Source organism: Colius striatus, chromosome 14 (genome assembly GCF_028858725.1).
Source record: "Colius striatus isolate bColStr4 chromosome 14, bColStr4.1.hap1, whole genome shotgun sequence".
NCBI classification, from domain to species: domain Eukaryota; kingdom Metazoa; phylum Chordata; class Aves; order Coliiformes; family Coliidae; genus Colius; species Colius striatus.
Genome location: NC_084772.1, coordinates 20,769,944 through 20,790,756, shown reverse-complemented (window position 1 = coordinate 20,790,756; position 20,813 = coordinate 20,769,944). Strand labels below are relative to the sequence as shown.

Genomic DNA, 20,813 nt, shown 5'->3' with positions numbered 1-20,813 from the left:
ATCTGAAAGGCAACTGCAAACTTTGTTACATGTCATCTCTTAGGTGGTATACAAAGATCCGGAATGAGAAAGCACTATGACAATAAACTTCAAAGCATCACAGTTACAGCTGTCCACATGGCAAAGCAGAGCAAACACCACCACGTAACAGACACAAAGTGGCTAACGAGGAGTCCCAAAGCCAGTTGAGCATTTTCCAAGCAGCACTGTGGACTGAACACATTTGTCTTTTTATCCAATGGTAAAAACAAACAAAGGTTTTATAAGTCACAGACCAGTACTGTGCACCAGATGAGAGTTGGTGAACTTGAGCGGAGACAGAGCAGAGGGCAGATGTCTCCATGATTTCCTAAGCTCCCATTTTAAACCAGGTGCTGAACTGCAGATTGACAGCTGTGACCTTTGATAGACTACAACATATAAATATCTACACACCAAAACTTTAGTACACTTCAATAACTTAATATTTGCTTTATTTCCAAAGTAGCAATTCCTTGCTTCCACTCCTGATAAAGTCAGTCAAGCCTGTTCCTCTCTTTGTTTCCTTCCTTTCCCACATGTAAAATCAGTTTGGGTATATTTATCTGAGAAGCACAACAAAGTGCTTTTTCCACTCTCTATCACATTTAGATGAAAGCTTCACCCCACATCAGATCAGTTCATGTGAGCATTAGAGGCACAAATGTATAATAGTGCTTGTGCCCCACTTAGACAAAGTTTTGCCTTTGATTTCATCATGCAAAGTCTGCTTTAAAGCTGAGCGGAGAAAATGCAACAGTATTTGCTAATTTTGCAAAGAAGCCTTTTCATCAAGTGAAGCCAGCACTCAGGATCAGCAACCAGCCAGGGAAAGGTTCTTTTCAATAGTTGGAGATACCATAAAGAAAGTTCATTCAATAAAGCCATATTGTTTCTTAGCACTGTGGCATTTGGATAGCTAATTTCAGGTAAGGTTTGAAAAGGCTGGGAAGTGCTGCCACTGCTACTCAATACAACCAAACAGAAATCCCTGAAAAGCAGAGTTGTACACTTTGTGCCTACACCAGGGTAAGGACTCATCTGTCTCTTCTTCCAGCAACTACACATCTACTTAAGAAACATATGGAAAAAAGGCAGAGGCTCTAGAGGTCCTTTCTAAGCACTCTGAAAATGGGGAAATATTTATCCATCGTGATGAACACAATGAAGTCCAACGACAAGAGGAATAAACTATTTCAAGGGAGTGTCAGTGTACACCTGCTACATCTTGGAATAGAAAATATACTGATAGACATGTCTTAGAATGGAAAATGTGGAAGCCCTGACAGCAGTCAGGTGTAATGATTACAACATTTGAGGATGGGTCATGCTGCTGGACAAAAAGCTTTTCCTCCTCACCCATTTCAGGATACTGGTTTTGGTGATGTATCAGACATTGACTTAGCTGGGTTTCTCCATAAAATAAAGCTGTATCTTCTGGCACAATACAGTGCAGAACGAAAACTAACTGCAGCCAGCTTGTAAGTGAAACTTATGACCCAATAACATCTGCAGGGATCTGATACCACTGACTCTCTGGTACAAGAGATGTTTTACTACCTTCCCAGCAGCACGCACCATAAACGAGTGAGCAGATGGAGACAGCACAATGGAAAGAAAAGCAACTTAAATCTCAGCAAGGTGAAGGAGAAGGCTTGTACAAATACAAGCAACTAGGTCTCCTTTTAAATATACTGCTCAAGATTTGCCAGGGTTTCCCCTCCCACTTCCTTTTAACAAATCTTAGAGAAGAGTTACAATACATCCTTAAGCATTTTTTAAAGTGATGGAAGTTACTGGATGTGGTCAGGTAAATGCAGTGAAACTATCACCACAACATTAAAGACTCTTTCTTTCTGTACCTTAAATCTAACAAGATTTTTTTAAAGTCAATTGATCACTTAAGCAACAGAAAGTTTAAAACTGTGCTTGCAAAATATTCAGGTTTTCCATCCCTTCAATAAAACAATATGAAACATTTGCAAGCTTAAAACTGTTTGAATCAAAATGGAACCTCCTTTCCAGTCATGGTGACTCTCAGTATCTGCTACAGCTTCCTTGTACTGATCAGTGAACTTGGTCATCCAAGAACTCATTTCTGAAATGTCACAGAACTAACAGGGACAGAAGGACAATTGGCCATAAAGAACCAGCACATCTTCTTGCTGTTAAAACAACGTGCATTCAGTTTCAGGCTCTCCAGGGCAGCTGAAAGGCAGAAGCATCCCCCAGCTCCCAGCTCAGGGGCACCAAGGTGGAAAGAAATGGTCCATAACAGCATGAGAATTGAACAAAACAATACAGAATCCCTGCATTTGCAACACAGGTGTCTTCCAAAAATGTTAACTCCTTTATACAGCAATTCTGTGATGTATTTGCAATTCAAGGTCACAATTAGTTTTGCACTCTGTACCTACAGAGAATGTACCTTCCCATCAATCTCTCTTAAGGAGCAGTCCCCCTCCTGTGGTTTTTTCCCCTCATCTGTGGTGGTTTTGTGGCTGCCTTTGAAGGGATGCATTTTCCCTCAATATTATCATATCAGGGTAGAAGAATTCTGTTGTTTTATCATCAAATATAACAACTCTGAGTAAACAACATGCACAGATTTGTTTCAGGAAGCTGACTTGGAATGACCAGGACAAGGACCACTGCAGACCAGTTGCCATCCCACTGGACAGCATCTTACCCTGCTCTGCAACTGCAAGGTGGGCACAAACCTTTCTCAAGTCTGCAGATAAGCTACACCTAACAGTTTTTCTCTCCCCTACTTTTGAGTTACCCATACTTAACAAAAATATGTTGCTATTTTTCTTATGACATCCTTTTTCTAGAGCTATGTTCCATGGTACTGATCACTGAGGTAGTAAGGCTTTTTTTCCTCCAAGCTTTGTAATTCCATGCACATTTGTAAGTTTTAATACACTTCACTGCTTTAAAATGGAATTCCTTCATTTGCTGCAATACTACTTTCTCTAGGAAACTATGTTTTCAGAACCAAAAAGCAGAGTGAGTGCTTTTGATGATTTACTTCGAGGAACAAAGTGGAGACTACTTCTCCTCTGGAATGCAAAATCCAAGTGTGTATGTGCAGAAGGACTATCTTCAAGGAAAAAAAAAGACAAACCTTATCATCAACATGCTCACACATCAGCATTTTAAGCAATGGAACAGAACTCATGGATGCACTGTGCTTCTGTGGGAAATTCTCACTGCACATTGTTTCAAAGTACATTTGTTTCAAAACTACTCCATTCACTTTTGCTCCTAGAAACAGAGCAGACCTGCAAGACTTTAGTGCAATAGATTATTGATCAAGTATCTCTTGAAAACAATTCTTTTCTCCAAAACCATATAAGTAGTTTCAGCTGAACTATATTGGGAGGTTTATTCTGTTGTTTTTCTTCTAACAATCCTGCTTGTTTCTCCCTGCATTTATTCAAAGCAGATATGTTGAAACAAGAGAGATAGAAAGCCGTTTGGTTCTCCCACAGCTGCTGGCACAGAAGGCAAAGGTCTTCTTGCATCCTCCTCTCTGCACACCAGCACCCACGGCTGCACACACAGTCCAATGTCAACAAGGCATGCAGGAACACTCACGCTGCAAACTGTCTCTGTCCCCACAGTAAAAGGCTGATGTCGGAGCAGCACATTGCTTGCACTTCAGATTTCCTCCTCCTTTATTCAAGCTCTCACCGAGGGAGAATCTGACAATCATCTTAATGCTACTGCCCTCTACCGCCTGAGAATTAGCGACAGGAAACGTCTCCTACATCGTGTTAATCGAGCAACTTGAAGAATTTTAGTATTTGTATATCTAGAACTTCTTAATTAGATGCATTATATGAAAACTAAGAACTGTGGACAATGGTTCTTCCCTCTCTTTTGGATAATGAATTATTATTGAAGTTACTAATACTGACAGAAAAGCAGCATCTGTTCAGAAGGTTAGGAAAGGCAATTAAAATGCACGTTCAGAAAATGCATTAAATGGTTTCCTTTGTCATAAAACAACCCCTGAGAAATGCATTGAAGTGATGAGAAGCAGAGTTAATGTTAACACATTTTTGCCTGTGCAAGTGAAAATCATACCCAAGTCATGGATTAAACTGGACCTTAGTAAATGTGGTGCTGGCTCTGAAAAGCAAAATCTGAGTACCTCAGCAATGACCAGGGAGGTAAACAGACACAAAACCTAGCTGTTGAAAGAGTTGCTTTAAGGCTGTCCCATAGGTTTGTCAATCATTTCCTCCACAAACCAACCCATTTCAGTTTCCTTCAGTCACAAATAAGATTCACTGGATGTTACGTGGAATTACTCCAATAGCTTTTCTTTACCTCTGAACATTTGGAACCATTTCTCCCCCTTCCCCCTTTCTGTAACAGCTTGCCCTTCACTTCAGACTACAGCAGAGTGCAGAAACAGGACAGATGTTTCAAACAGAGGTGATGAGATCATAGGCTCCTTCTGAGCCGCATTACAGGCTGCACTAGGTGTACTGAAAACAGATCTGAACGAGATCAGATTCATACTCCTCCTGAGGACATGAAAGGCAAACTCTCACTGATCTGTGTCTCACACACGTCTATATTCTAACCTCCAGGCCCAACAGCAGCTAACTGCTACTCACAGCACTGCAGCCTGACATATTTTCTCCATCACTACAGCAATTTTCCAAGTGTATCTTTTCAGGTCACGGATTCATATACTCTCATAAGATCATTACATAGATGAGGATGTTTTTCTACATCTTGCTTGGTGAACTACCTCCACAGCCCTGTATCTGAACTCTCCTGGACCTCAGAGCTGCCATAAAGCTCACAGCAGCCAGGTCAGCATCAAAGTTCAGGAAAAGAGAATGCAGTCAGTGCTCCATACAAATACCTCATTAAGCAGCAGGAAAAAATGTGTTATTAATGTGAGCCCCTCTCTCTACATCTCTGTAACTCTGCAGTTATGGATGGGTCTCAGCACACCACTCTGATTACAGATGTATCTGGACCAGACTGTGTCTACAACGGTGTGAGATGCCAAAAACCTATTGAAAAGGGTAACGCAGCTGAAAGAACCCTGCACGTTTATTTCAGATGCAGACAAGATGACTGAATACCACAAAAGCAATTTAACTGGCTATCCTTTTGTCTGCTAGACTTCTCATACCTGCTTGTTGCCAATTCTCCCTTTTCTAACCTACCTACAGATAGTAAATGACCTAAATGCTGCTACTCTCATTTCTCAATCGTTTTGCAGAACAAACTGTCATCTCTCCATATTTCCAATTTTAAAAGTGCTTTAACTTCTTAATTTCAGAACTAAGGCTAATAGTTGAAGACCATTTGCCTGGTGTCAATGAATTTCTACAGGAGAGAAACACTGGCTGTGAGGATGTACAAAATGAAACATCTAAAATGCAGCATCAAGATGTGTCAAACTACTGACGCTGTCCTGTTCCACCTCTTTATACTCCATGTGTGTTCCTGAACATTGTGGCACTAGGTCAGCTTGTGTGGGACACACATTGAACATCTCCTGGGATGAAGAACACTGAAGCTCAAAGGAAGAAAAGATGTAGTTCAGGAGAAAGGAGGGCGGGTAATCAGAGGAAAGAAATAAATTAGACTGCTGGCAATTCCTAAGCATATAATGCAATGCCCAAACAAATTCCCACTGGCCCATGTTAGTGTTAGTTAATATGAAGTCTAATTATTTTTGCAGTTTGGTATTTTTATTAAACATGCACTGGAATCTGAAACATTCAGCTAACAGAACACACATGTAGGTAGGCAGCATCCTTTTTGGCATGATTTCATTACTTCCACTAACAATGACGCCAGCAAAACCAAATCTAAATTCAGTGCAAGTACCAGGACAGACAATTCAAAAAGAAAGCCAAAATCCACAACTGGCAGCATTCTGCTGAGCAGGTAGTGTGTACTGCTAGGATTACAAAGCTTAAAACCTGTCTATCACCTTGCAAATGTTACTGATAAAAGTTTCACAGTAGGTTTATGCTATTTTCTGCTTTGGTTCATGTGAAGCTAATAACTTCATGCTCTGCACTCCCAGCTTCTTGTAAACCTCTTTCTTGTGAAGCAGAGCAGAAGTTTGCACGTGGAAGCAGTTCTAAAGCTCACCTGAATAGAGAAGATATCTAACATCTGCTAAGTGTAGGAGAGCAAGTGGAAACAGCAGCATGAGATGAATTTTCAAAGGGAATATTGAGTAGCCAAGCTATGATCTAGTACCATTAGTAAGTACATATTAGTCAGCTAAAATCATTCACTAACAGAACTGACACATTATTCACTTTCCTCCTTATCAATATTTTCCAGAGTCCCTTGGCAGAGTGCATTAGAGTCCAAAACAGGGGAGAAAAACCCTCTCTCCTGAAAAGTAATGGACAGGTGGGAAAACTACACAAGTCTCTTTGATCTCAGGTCATGTACAGATGATTGCAAGCTACTGGATTGTTATGACTTCCATTACCACTGAACCGTATCACATGACAGGTTTTTGTGCTCTTATCCCACTGCAAGTGCCAAGGAAAATGTATTAGTTTCAACTTCCATTCCTAAACGACAGACAGGGTTTAGTTTAACTCCTCATCCTTTGCAATTTTTATAGCTAATAGATCAAAAAATGGTTGCTCAATGCAGATCAGCTGATGAGCAGAAGCCAGTTGAGCCACAGTCCTCCCCTCTGCCTCCTCATATAACACACACACGGAGCCGTTGCAGGGAATCATGCGAGCGCTACTCATCCACTCCAGTGCAAAACAGGCCCACGTGGCTTCAGCTGATGATCAAGGTTCTAATGCAGAATGGAGATACAAGTCCCCTAAATAGTTGCTTACTCTTATTTTTTTGTATCTGCTGGGAAAAAAAAGCCTGAGAAGCAGCAAATACTTTCAGAGGAGCTTGAGAGTCCCTGTGAATTTGCACAGGTGACAGCTCATGGCTGCTGATGCTCCAGGGACAGCACTTACTCTTCTCCACCAAGATGCAGCTGAGTGCACGAAGAAAAAGAAACCAACTCAGTATTTCTCCCTTGTTTGAGGGAAGTTTAAGAGCAGGGCCCAGAGTAGAGTTAGTTAAAAACCCAAAAATTGGATGTCAAGCTTCCTACACAGACATGTACAGCCAACAACCCCTCAGGTGGAGCCAAGATTATCCTAAACACGATACACTATGTAACAGTACAGATGCCTTTATATATACAAACTGCTGTTGATTTCAACATAAATCAATAAACTCAGGCTTTTCTCCCCTATCTTGTGTGTGCTGTCACACACTTCAACAAATCTATCTATCACATATCCCTGTGTGTGTCTGGGCACACACACACAGATGTTTACAGACACACTCAGAACATCTTTCTTCCAGCGGAGCTCACTCTGCATGTCCTAATGTGACTGCTCAGATGATCAGCAAGATTCCACTTAGAGGCATTTACAGTTTGGAAGCTTTTTACTAGAGTTTATAGCTTTTTTTCCTCATGACTGTTTTGGAATGAGACACAGCTGAATGCTACTGCTGTACCAAAGGACTCACCTCTCCCTGCCTAACATGGGGGGTTTCAGGAAAACATGCTCATCCAAGCACTTCCTCTAAGAACAGCATGAACTTGCAGCAACGTTTCAATCTACATTCTTTGGTCCTATTTAAGAGAGGTGCAATTTGTGGAATATTTCTTTACAAATAGATATTTCAAGGGGGAAAATAATGGTACTAGGCTGTAATAAAGAAGTAACTTAATCTACATGTGAGTCCTGGAGAGACATAACATCACCCAGTGTTAGTCTTCTAAGAAAATGTCATCTGGACAGCAGTATTTCAACGAGAAGGAAAAGAGAACAGTAAGTACTTAAAGGTTCTGACATGTCTCCAAAAATCAGCTTTCCTAGTCTCACTTCTGCAAATGTACTTCTGATTAAAGTCTCCATAAGGAACACTTGAAGGGGAGTTTTTGTATTCAAAAAACAAAACCCTTGAAAAGAAAAGTTCAAATCCCTCCCCACACAAATACGGTCAGAAGTTCAGAGTACTTGTAGCTTCTCAAGGTCCTTGAGTTCAAGAACTATCATGATGTGAGTCCTTTCAATTCAGGGCAGTATGCAAGTTCCAGCCATATGTTTCACAACACATTAATATTCAACAGGAACAAAAGAATTCGTAACACATTTCTTCAAGTGGCCTGGCTAGAAAGCTTCCTCCAGGAGCATCTCTGCTGTGGGTATTTTAATACAGCTCAACATTTAGCAAAGGGTGTCTGAGATCAAATGTTAGCAATTTTGCTGACACCTGACACGGAAACTGTGCTAATTTCATCACTTATTGACTCATCACTCAAAGTAAAACATTCTTTTTCTTACCTCATGTGTGCATAAGCACCTAATAAAGCCATCTTATCAAAAAGAACAAAAGCAGATGTGAAAGATCTGTTTCTCCCAAGAGAACTATATAATGAAAAAATAGCTGCTTAAACCTCAGCAATAAATGTTCTGCATGGACTGCAGTCCACAGCTGGCCACAGTGACAGCTGACATTGGAGAAAGAACGTGCTGTACACTGTACAATCAATCCAGTTAGTAAAGGCAGGAGTGAAGAGGCCAAAGACAAGAAGGTATAAACTACAGGGATAAAGTATCTCACAGGAGGAATGAAATAAGCTTGGTCAAATGCTTTGAGTTCACAGACAAAATACTTAGCTTACATTTTATCATTTTGCAAGTTGTTTATTTAAACAGAAAGACCAGAAGAGATTTTGCTCTTTAAAACAGACACTAATAACATGAGATGATTTTAACTGTAACATTGGTTTTAAAGACCGAAGGAAAATGCTGCTTAAAACTCATTTCCTACCTGGCCATCTTGACCCACGTGAACTTGATGTATCTGCAGGTTTCCCTGTAAAGGAACAACATTGGCAATCAACACAACTTTGAGATTTACAAAGCTGCTCAGCCCTGAGAAAGGCCTGTTTCTCATCTCATTATTAAACAACTTGAATATTAAGGAAATCTATTAATTTGGGAAATTCTGCTGAGGGTTATTTTGGCAATGCAGCTGCAATTCAATGGTCAGCACTTTAACCACAGAGGATAAACAAACTGAAAAGCAAGGAGGTTTTCCAGCACCAGCATGTTTTGCTTTTTGAAAGTTACTGTATAAGTAACAGTATTTTTATACAAAGTTTGTTTGTATGGCTTTTGAGGGAAGATTTTGGGTTTCCTTACTTACATAAAACAAACTCAATTCACACCCTTACTACACTAGAATTAGCAGTATGTATGGGATGTTATTTACTATTAGTTGTGAAGTTACTGACTCTGCCAATACATTGTTTTATTTCACTAAAATTCTATACCAAAAACCAACATCATTCTCTTACAAGAATTACCACTATCACCAAAAAAATCTCCATAATGTGTTTTAAAGGAAGCTGTAGCTACACAGCCTAGAAAGGAAAGCAGTACCTTTATGAAATGGTTTATTCTTATGTCTATAGAGATGTCTTTTCAAAAGTATACTTAGGTGAAGAAAACAAAAGGTCCCAAATACCAAGACTTTCAGTGAAACAGCACATTTCTTTGAGGGGGAAAACCCACCAATTCTTTGATTTGCATGTTTTCTGCTTTTTCTCTTACTGGCAGCACTTCTTATTCGAAGCTGTGTTCATTGTAATAAAGTCAAAACCAGATGTTTTCATCTGTCACAGACAAATATAGTCCTTAAAAATCTTACATATGGAACTTCAGACGAAGCCAGTGGACACCAGGTTGTGCCTGAAGCTCAGGATCAATTACAATTACTGTCTGCTGGATCCTACCTTTTTCGGTGGCTCTTTACCCAAGAGCTGCTTCAGTTTCACTGTAGCACACTATGAATTCCTTTAGATCCAGAACACTTTCATCTTTTCTTATTCCTCTCTAGGTCTGACAAGCTCTCCAAAGGAGAATGCTTTTAACTATAACATTTATATAACATTAATGACAGTATTTATTCTACAATAGCTCCCTGCACCAAAAGTGCCTTTATGAGATGTGATTTAGGGTACTTTGGAAATGGATTAAACTAACCCACAAACAGATATACTTAACACTGAATTAACAAAACTCTACAGGGAAATTGTACAGATTACAAGTGTAGTCTGCATTTATGTTTAACCTTATTTTGCTAATGCTTCTTCATGCAAACAAACTAAGTGCACAAGAAATCTAACAGCAGTCTCTAGCAGTTAAACAGCCAACAAGAGCACTCTCAGGTAAATTCAGATGGATTTAATAGTTGTTTTGCCTGAATGGTTAAAAAAAGCCAAAATTGGAAGGTTCAGCACTGGATTTATCCATTTCCATTCCACTATACCATTTTAATGGAAAAGTTATGAAGTGCAAACACTGCAGTGCCAGATGACTTGAGCATTAATGAAGGTAAGTTTGCTTCATTCTGAAACGTGTCTTTACTAGATAGGTTCTCAACAGTTCAACAGTTCCCACAATTAAAGGCACTCAATGTACAAACACATTTAGTTCATAAGCTTAACTACAGCAATTTAATTTCTCAGTGGCAGTGCAGGCACCTAGGCTGGTTTCTATAATTCTTCCCCTCAAAGTACTAGGCTTCCTGTGAAGATCATCAGCCATTTACAACAATCACTAGTGTAACTCACACAGAGTTGCCCTGGCTAGTCAAAGGGAAAAAATGTGTCAAAAAATACCCCCCATTAATATGGAAAGAAACCCTTAAAAACCCAGAGACAGAAATAGCATCTTGCATTTACTGCCATGAAGCACATTTTATCCTGGCTCCACCACATGCTGTCACTTCTACCTGCACTGGCCTCTGCAGTGCATTGTAGCAGATTTCAGAGGTGCAGTTTCAGAATCAGGGCCCTAAGCTCTGGCCAATATCTGCTCCACAAGCACCCACATGTTTGGCTCACCTCACTGTCCTGCGTGATTTGGACTTGCTCCCCTTGAGGAACCTGGGCTATGTGGAGATGGCCCTGTGGGATCCGCAACAAAAGAAAACATCAAGGAGCATCAGAAGAAAATCACAACCAGAGGAAGAAGCTATTACCTTGGATTCAGCACAGCTTCATGGACAGAAGCAAAATGGTTATTCAATGAAAACTGTTAAAGACAGCTTTAAAAAAACCAAAGTGCACCCATATTTCTCCATCGTTTTATGCCCAGTATAAGCCAAATGACTTATGAACCATTCTTTCTTCATTTAACATAAGGGGAAAGAAAACAGGAGTAATAGCAGATAACATTTATGTAGTGTATCTCTCCATAGACAAAGGATGAGCACTTTGGACTGATACATAAAGGTTGGACTAACTTGCTTTGGTAAATGAGCACTGTTACCTGAAACACTTAATCCCATTCAAACTCAGTTTAAACTCCACTGTAAACTCAGTTCTTAAAACAGATATGCCAAGACTAATAAATCACTAAGAGTGAGGTTTTAAGAGCTATCTGTAGGTATCCATGTGTCTTTGGCATGGTACTGCACTTCACCATAGCTACGTGAATGTACAAAGACTGTATCATGAGCTGCTAGAAACTGGTGTGAAGTCATTAATTTGAATGCAGTTACACTGGTTTATGTTTGTGAAGAATCTGCCCTGACAGGTTTAATAATATTAACACTTTGTATTGCTGACCATCCCCACCACTTCAGAATGGCAGCAAGTCTAGCATTTGATCAAAACATGGATAAGAGAGTGGACGGAATTCCTCGTGCATCCTGACTAGCCCAGCAAAGTCTTTGCTACTGTGATTTACCTGAAGGGAGATTGGATTCTAAATAACCTACTTCAGGGTTTATAAGGCTTTGTGTTCATTTTAATATGCCTGCATGAGACAGAGATTAAAGATAATCATTTGGAATTCTGTCAAAGGCTCTTCTTATTTTATAACAGAAGAACAATTGCATGTGATTTTCAAAGAAACACAGATCCCTCCATTTCAAACAGTTTCATTTCCTTTGGAAGGAAACCGTCTATTTATAGGGAGAAAAAACATACTGAAAGTATCACTCTGACAATAGAGACTGTATATAAAATTATGGCACAGCCCAGCCCATGTTGAGATTAGAATCACTTTCCCTCCTTAACATCAAGCTCTCAGGGCTCCCAGGAAAAAGCATTGAACACTGAAAAAAATCCATTTATAGTCTTTTCAAATAAAAGTAATCCTTTCTGACTAAAGGGAGGGGTGAGGTGACTTTATTCACCTTTGTGTCATTCAACATTCCAAAAAAGAACTGCTCACTCATCTTTTGCAGATGCACAACTGGCCTTCAAGGACACTCCTTTTAGTTTGTTCACAAACCCAATTCAATACTAGGGGTTTTATTAAACATATGTAGCATAAATGACTACTACCTTACTAATGACTCAAACTGATCTACAAGTATCATTCCCTAGAACCAGAACAGCAATATCATTTTCACGTTTCAAGTCAGGAGCCCTCTCCATCCTTGATAAATTAATGACATCATTTAGATAGTGGCTGTGGGTCACCATGGATTCCACAATCAATATCAAGGACAGTTGACAGGCCAAGATCTTTTAATGAGGCAAACTTCCAGCAGTTCCATTTATAAAAATGACTGGTTTGTCTATTATAGCCATGTATTTCATGCAGTTTTCCCTTCTACCTTGTCTTTCAAGACTTGAAAAATACTTTTCAGTCACCGATGAATCTGATTAAGCCATCCATACAGTGGTGAAGAGATATGCTCCTTACACTATTTAGGGAAACTGGGAGAGAAGAAATTCACATAGCAAATGTGAAGTGGAAGTGGAACCTTGCACCCAATTCCTGCAGTAAAAGCATTATTTCACTGAAGATACTCTCAACTGACAGGAGATTTCATCTCAGGAACTCTTCAAGTTGCTGTCCAAAGTTCCTCTCACTCCCTTTCATCTCAAACCCCTTCCACTTCATTGCACTCCTTAAAATTATTCTGGCTAATACTTGAGTCCTCCTTTTGAGCGATGCTTACAGCTCTGTCAGTTGCCTTCAAGAGTGTAACCACACAACTTGACATCTTCCCTCAGTTTCCATCACACTTATGTCCTCTGATTCTTCTACTGCTACTCTGGTAAACCTTCATCAGGTCTTACAGACATATGTTTGATTATGCTCTAAAACCAGCTGCATCATATTTCTGAGCAACTTCATCATTTCCATGCTATTTGCAGCTCCACATGACCATACTGAGTGTCCTCTGTGTTAACAAAGAGTTTTCATGGTTTTTTGTGCAAGTTATTCAATTGGGCACATTTGCTCCTTCTCTTCTGCACTGCTTCTCTTCCTTGGGCAGAGAATACTACAAACATCTACCAAAGATTCTTCATTATCCTTATCCACTCTTCTTTGTAATAGCACTGACCAAAACCTTTGCAACAGCCAGGCCACTGGACACTACAGTGGCATCAGAAATGCCTCACAATCCATTATTTCATTCAAACTGTGGCACAACTAAAGTCAAGGTGAGGCTTTTTTCAGAGTACACTAAAACCATACATGTAAACAACCCTGGCCTAAGTTATGGCAGAAGTCTCAGACTTCAAAAATGTCAACATTTATGACTTTTACTTCTATACACATGTCTAAATGAATACACATGTAAAGGATTCTGCTAACAGATGTTCCAAAATGCCTGAGAATGCAAAGTTTTTTCAAGTGAGAACAAATAAATACATGCATTCTTGTTTTGAAAGTCATAGCTAGAGCTACCTCTGAAGCATAAATCACATGCTTAGCAGGTCTGCTGTTGTTATTATGGCAAGTGCAAGCAAATGGTAAATTTCATACCCAGTCAATTCTATATCCAGGCACAAAAGTGCATTTATTTGCAACAATTCAAGGAGCAAATCTCACATCAAGATTTTTGACAAATAACCATGCTGAAGAAGTGATGTTAGCTCATGTTTGTAAAAGAAAAGAATCAGTTTCAGCTGGAGCAAAGTTTGCAAGAATCTAGATGAAATGGAAGCATATACAAAAAGTTGAATACATACTACTTGGACTTGTCCATCTTCTCCTATTTGGTGGATCTGAACCTGCTGAGCATTGGCTAGTGCATAGTGTAGTGCCTGTGGCTGGTTCTGCTGGATCTCATTAGAAGCTGAAACCGAACTCTGTGAACCCTCTGAAAGACAAAAAAATCCAGTGTTGTTCTATATGTAGATGTCATGCCAGTGGCCATGCAGCAACACTACTTAAAAGCTGTGGGAAACAAATGCAGTCAGTAAGCAGAGGAGGGTCATTTCTATGTTAATACTCTTACGCATCTTCATTCTTCACCTGTAGTCTATGTTGCCTCAGAGAAAGCTGATATTTAAAAAGTACCTTTTGAACCTAGATTAAAGATTCTGCAACCATAAAAGTTACATCACAGCAAAAGCACACACATTTCCTAAGCAGTTCAACACTTTCTGTTGTGCACCTGTGGAGATGAGTACTACAGCAACCACTATCACAAGGGTACATTTGAAAACCCATCCTGGAAATTAAAGTTACCATATAAATACATAAAGGGTGAGTGTCAGGAGGATGGAGCCAGGTTGTGGAGCCTCCATACACTCCATAAGCAGCCTGGGCCAGGGCTCCCTCACCTCAACACTGAAATAGTTTTTCCTTATGTTTAAATGGAAGGTTTTGTGTTCCAGCTTGACTCTGAAGTCCAAAAGCTGTTATTTGTAAACCATGTTTTTCTTCACAGATGCCAGAAATCATTTCACTTTTCACAGATGGGAAGAGAAAACACAGACTGAATGCAATCAGACTGTACATCTCACGTGCTCACTTATAAAGAGGTTTCAGCTGGGCTTCGCTGCAAGCCCAATCGTTGGACTTTGGTGGGGTTTTTTTTCTTCTTAGGAAGAAAGAAGAGAGAGGATTCACAGTGTCTAAAAACAAAATCTCCTTTGTAAGTATTGTTTTTCCCCCCTCTAAATCTCTGACCAGACAAAAGTAATATTTATCCATTTTTAAACATTCTCCATTAAAAACAAACAGGAATATGAATAGCACACAGCTTGAACAGAGGATATGTCAGCAGCTATAAATCACTATCATGTAAACTATCTAGCCTCACATTTACAACTTTGATATATTAGAGGATCCCTGGCACTGGGAAGCTATACAGCTGAGCTCTTGCTTTGATGTTTTCAACTGCCAGGTACCAAGGGGTACTTTGGCATGAGCCAAACAGCTTCTGTCATGCTGCTGCTGAGCACGTGATCCATGACATTCCCAGAGCCCCCTCCACTGGATGGAACAGCTTCAGAGCCACTCACAGAACAGAAGATGCTGAGTTGACCATTCCACAGGTGATGAAGCTGTGACACAGGGGAGAAAAACCCCACTGCTGAAATATTCCTTCCTCTCAAGTGGAAACTGGAGCTTCTACATTTTCCATTTGTTCAGTGCATGTGCTTATGAGTCAAAGAAAATTCAGCCTGAGTGACTTCTCAGACAAACACTCAAGAGCTGGCAAAATCACCCCCACTGAAGCAGCTACTTCTGTCACGTTTCTCAAAGCTAATCTTCCTCAGACATTGCAAAGCAAGATTAGATTTGTCACACAAAAGTAATTTGTAACTGTTTCAAGAATATTTGTGTTCAGTTCTCGACTAAGATCAGTTTTAAAGTTCCTCACAAGGCAAAACCTTTGTCTTTTTCTAACTCTTTACTGTTCTACTTCACATTTACCAGTTGAGCATCTGGCTTCTCATTTTGGAAGGAAATGTTGGAGGTGCAGATTCTGAGGAGACTTGTGCTTACTCTTCCTTATGTGCTGTCATTCAAAATTGTTTTCCTGCTGTGTAGGCCTCCTAGACTCACACTTCTGCTTAGAAACTAGGATGTGTTTTCATGTTTCCTTGATGTATAGTCCTAGCAAGGAATGGTTAATGGCCAGATGTAACAAAGCAGTCCTCAAAAACAAAAAGCAGGAAGAACACCGTTACTGAACAATTAATAGAAGTAAAACTGTATCTTGTAAACCATTATCTCAACGTGACTCATCCAGCGCTAAATGCCTCCAATTTTGCAGAAAAGCTTTGAAGGTTTGGCTGAGCATCCCTTATTATATGTGACATCTCAGCACAGGCTGAGCACTTCAGCCTGAATCTACATATAAATCCCAAAGTCATACAACTAATTAAAAATTCCAGCATGGAAAACTGTGATAACAGCTTTAACAATCTTAAGAGAAAATAAAAGAAAGGGAGGAGGCACTCTTCAATTAATCCTCCTCTCAAAAACCTCATTTCCTCCTGCCTTCCTTCCACAGACTGCTAGCATTTAAAGACTAGTATCTAGCTGAATTCTCATGGCAGGCATGTGTACCACACTTGTCAGGAGGAGAGAAAAGATAAAGTACACATTAAGGACCAAAGTGTTGGCTCTGAGAAGAGCTGAGCAAACCACTGCAATTAATATCTCAATTCCAACAAAAGGCAACAGCTTCAAACAGAAGAGCCAGATAAAATAAGGAAAAGCAACTTCTGCCTAAATATAAGAGTCTGCCACAATTTTATACAACCCATAAATCTTGTGGCTGCTGTAAAGCTGCACAGTCAATTAAGTGTAGAACCATCTCAATTAATATCGTTGAGGCTGAAGGACAGGGAAGAGATATTCATTTCTATTTTCCTACCAGCTTCCTTGTACATGCTTTTGTCTGCAGATCAGTTCCTCTTGAGCTCCTATACACTTGAACACTGTCACTGAACCACAACGCCAAGAGCTGCAAAGCTACATCAGGACTGTGGGCTCAGCCTCATGCTTTTCTATGTCATTTGCATGGCTAATTTTCCCACATGATAAACAGAGCAGAAAGGAAATCTCTTATCATTTTTAACTGCATGATTTAAATCGAAGCCACAAACTTTCAGGCACAAGAAGTTAAAGCTTGAAAGTTTTGACACGTCCAACAAGTCCATGAGAATGAAGCTCAAGAATAGCAACCCTCCTGAGATGGGAGTAATGCAAAATTATTGATTATGAATAAGGATCATAAAATCACAGAAGAGATGAGGTTGGAAGAGACCTCTAATTCAGTGCTTTTCCTCAGAGCATGGACGACCACAACCTGTTGCTTTGGACTATGTCCAGGTGGATTTTGACTGTCTTTGGGGATGGTGTCTCTGAAGCTTCTTTCAGCAACCTGTTACTGTGTTCAACCACTCTCAAGATCCCTCAGAGCCAGAGAAATCAGTGAGGTCACAGGCAGGTGAGCTTCAGGCTGCTTTATTTATCTTTTAAAAAAACTAGGCAAATTAATTGCTGCTAAAAAGCAGCTCTGGAAAATCGAGTCCTCTAATTCATAAGGGAGGATGTCCAGCTGGGCAGGGACCACACTGGCTTGAGATGAATATTACAAGACTTACAAAAAAACACTGGTTTTTATGATATGTTCAACAAGTTTCCCTGACAAACAGAACGCACTAAGTTGTTCTAGACTTTTAACATACCAGCATTTAAAGAAAACACTCTTTATCACACAAGAAAATGGTACTTCTTTGCAGCACTTGAAGAAAGTGACAATAAACTTTTGCTGATTGAAACACATATTATTACACTACAACATAACAGGAATAGCTGCCTTGCCAATAGCTGTCTGATAAGAGCTGTCTCGGTATTAGCAGCCTCTAGAGATAGCTGATGAAAAATATCACTTCAAGCCAATCAAACACAACAGTTTGGGATTTGATCCTCTTGGTCACAGTTTTCATGTGAAATGCTACAATCACAAGTTTTGAAGGGGAAAAAAGCTTTCCAAACTCTGGAAAAAGTCCAAAGTTTACAAACACTTCAAGGGTGGGTGTGAGGAGGCTGGAGCCAGGCTGTGCTCAGTGATGGCCAATGACAGGACAAGGGGCAATGGGCACAAGCTGCAACAGAAGAGGCTCCAAAGAAACACAAAGGAAAACTTGTGGGTGATGGAGCACCGGCAGGGGCTGCCCAGATGGGTTGTGAAGTCTCCTTTGTGGACATTCAAACCCAACTGGATGATTTCTTGTGTGACCTACTCTAGGTGGTGCTGCTCTGGCAGGGGAGTTGGACTAGATGAGATCTTGAGGTCCCTTAAGATTCTGTGATCTCTGTTAAGATGCAGTTGCTCTATTCCACCCAGTAGATAAAACACTTAAATGCCTGTTGTATGTGAACTGACAAGGAACAACCTATTTACCCAGTGAAACCAAACACAGGTATCCTTGTGCAACCACAGCTGGGTGGGGACCTGCCATAAAGCACCTAGAAGCTGATTTTAATAGCTGTAGCTAACAATAGTGGGACAGACAGTTTCTCAAGTAGCTGAATTTCAGACCATTCAGGGCTCACCTTAAATTGCCCCCTGAAACAAACGCTACCATAAAAACTGTCTGGGTTCATATGTAACACTTTAAAAAGCCATATTTGACAGCTATGTTGTCATAACTGTGAAATACAGACCTCCTTTACTTCAGAGCTGTGAAATATTACTTCTCCTTCCTGCTAGCTGGCAGCAGGAATTCTGCTATATCCACTGTACAGGGTGGATAATAAGGAACAGATGCCTGTGAATTATGATGCTGTAATTCCATTGAAGAGTTCCAGAGATGTCAAAGCATAAAGGCAGAAGTCTGACCAATTCCTGAAGTTACCTGAACAGAGCATTGGAATTACAGCCCTTGTCAAGCAAAAGTTACCTTTTAAACATTCATGAACCTGCTTTTTATTTCCTCTCATCTTTTCTTCTCTTTCTTTGCCCTATATACTCCTTCACCCCCTCAGTTCCATCTCCTGGTTTTCCTCATACCTCTTCTTCTTTCTTCAGGTGAAATACCACTCCCATCTCATTTGGAATGCAAACTAAGGGCTTTTTTTCCAAAGGATCACCTGATTCTGGAAAGCAGGCTGGTTTTCAAAGAGCTTTTTTCACAGCGAGTGCTGAATGTAGTGGTGAATTCATCTAACATCTTTACAGCCTCTCAGAAAATTATGCCAATGACATTCTCAGTAAGAGCAATATTTTAAAGAAAATTAACAAAAGGCTCTGAATGCATGGGAACATTTTCACATACCGTTACCAAAGGCAGCTGTTAATGTTATTGCCTGGACTCTGCTTTTGGCTGCACAGTATATACAGCCCTGCCAATGAAATGCCAAGACGTCTCAGCTGACCTTCATCAAGTTCAGGACCAAACACATTTTTATAAGGACATATAGCCACCTCTTTGCTTGCTAGGAGACTTGGGAAGATGAGATGTAGAGTGGGAGACTCAGGTGGCATAAAAACATAGAGCCTGATGGAGCAGAGGCAGCCAGCTCAACTCCAGCTCAATAGGATACCGAGTGCACAACTCAATACCACAACCAGCACTTGAGTCTGCACCATGCTACTCTCACCTCTTCACACAGCACGCTGCTGAAACCCCAGGAGTTCATTCAGGTGTCTTGGTACCCATGGAATGATTTACTCACAAATCAGGTTAGTGGAACTGAGGAATAAAGAAATCACACCAAAACTCATAATCTTCTGGCCTTCTGAAGACACGAGCTCACCGTGTCTGTCTGTGTTTTGCATCTCTGCACCAGCCTCCCCCAGGCTCAAAAGACTACAGGTTAATATTTTTAAATAATAAATCTCAACAACAGTCAAGGACTAATGAGCACAGGCCCATAATATCCACTTACTACTGGATTTTTAGGCTAAAATACCGATTGCTAAGAGACTGAAAATAAAACTCCCATCAGCATCCCTGGCTTATGGTTATCATTACGTTGATTGGTTGTTTTAATTTGAGAATTTTGGCTATGATTCCCAGTTCCAGCACATAAAATTTTCCATTGAAAGCAGATTTTGGCATTCTTTGCATGAGATACAGTGGTTAGTGTTAACATGCAACCAAAAATTTTATGCAGGCAAATAAACTTACTTCCTTTTCTTTGGGCTCACTTCCAAAACTCTGGTTTTAATATATGATGTACAAATGTCCCATAGCACTGTTTTATATTAAAAGCATGAGCCAGAAATGTCCTATGAGAACACTTCTTAGGTCAGTGTTTTTCATTTGTTATTATTATTCATGCCTACATACCTATATGGAAATATAGAATCACCTACAGCATATTTAATTCCTTCAGAGGAGAACGTTTCAGGAACAAGATTTCGCACGTCCCACTAAATGGTGTGAACACACTCAGAAAGCTTTATTCCCTTGATTCCTCTCACAAACAGCACTTGCAGAAACATTTTGACCTTCCACTCAAAAAACTGAGCACATTAAAAAATCCCCATATGATAGCACAAAGCTGCATGTAGTGCATTTTTTCAGTTGATACACATGGACGTTCTCAAGCACCAGAGTGAAGCCAGGCATCCAGGTAAGGTACAAATCAAGAGTGATGTCTCTCTCATGCTGGAGTATAACACACTGTCATTTCTGGTAAATCTGTATTTTACTACTGCTTTACAGACAGACTCCTTTCTCTTGCTTCTCTTTGAGAAGAAATACACACATCTCACTTCTTTTCTAGGATCATTAACACTCTGCAAGCAGGAGTGTGACTAACTTCTAGCTGAAGCAGGATTAGAAGCTCACTTCACCAGTGATCTGCTTTGGTAGAAGCCTCACAAGGCTACAGAGTACTTGGACTGTGAATGTACCAGGAGATGGCTGGCTTCCACTAAAGGCCCATGGTGATTTAACTAGGAATGGTTGGCTTCACTTGGCACACGATGCACTCCTTGAGGAGCATGGTAGACACACTTATGCTGTAACAGAG

The 20,813-nt window shown here is 40.1% G+C and overlaps 1 protein-coding gene across 3 annotated transcripts in view; it reads right to left on the bottom strand.

The window, feature by feature from the left end:
- BANP (BTG3 associated nuclear protein) overlaps window positions 1-20,813 on the bottom strand; it is a 137,537-nt gene that overhangs the window by 58,456 nt on the left and 58,268 nt on the right. For 2 of the 3 annotated variants that reach the window (XM_062007136.1, XM_062007134.1), the window contains exons 9-11: window positions 14,054-14,184; window positions 10,961-11,032; window positions 8,881-8,925 (exon numbers count right to left, since the gene is read on the bottom strand). In XM_062007136.1, coding sequence (XP_061863120.1) covers window positions 8,881-8,925; window positions 10,961-11,032; window positions 14,054-14,184 — 248 coding nt within the window. The remainder of the gene's footprint in view (window positions 1-8,880; window positions 8,926-10,960; window positions 11,033-14,053; window positions 14,185-20,813) is intronic. The other variant, XM_062007135.1, reaches the window with a different exon arrangement.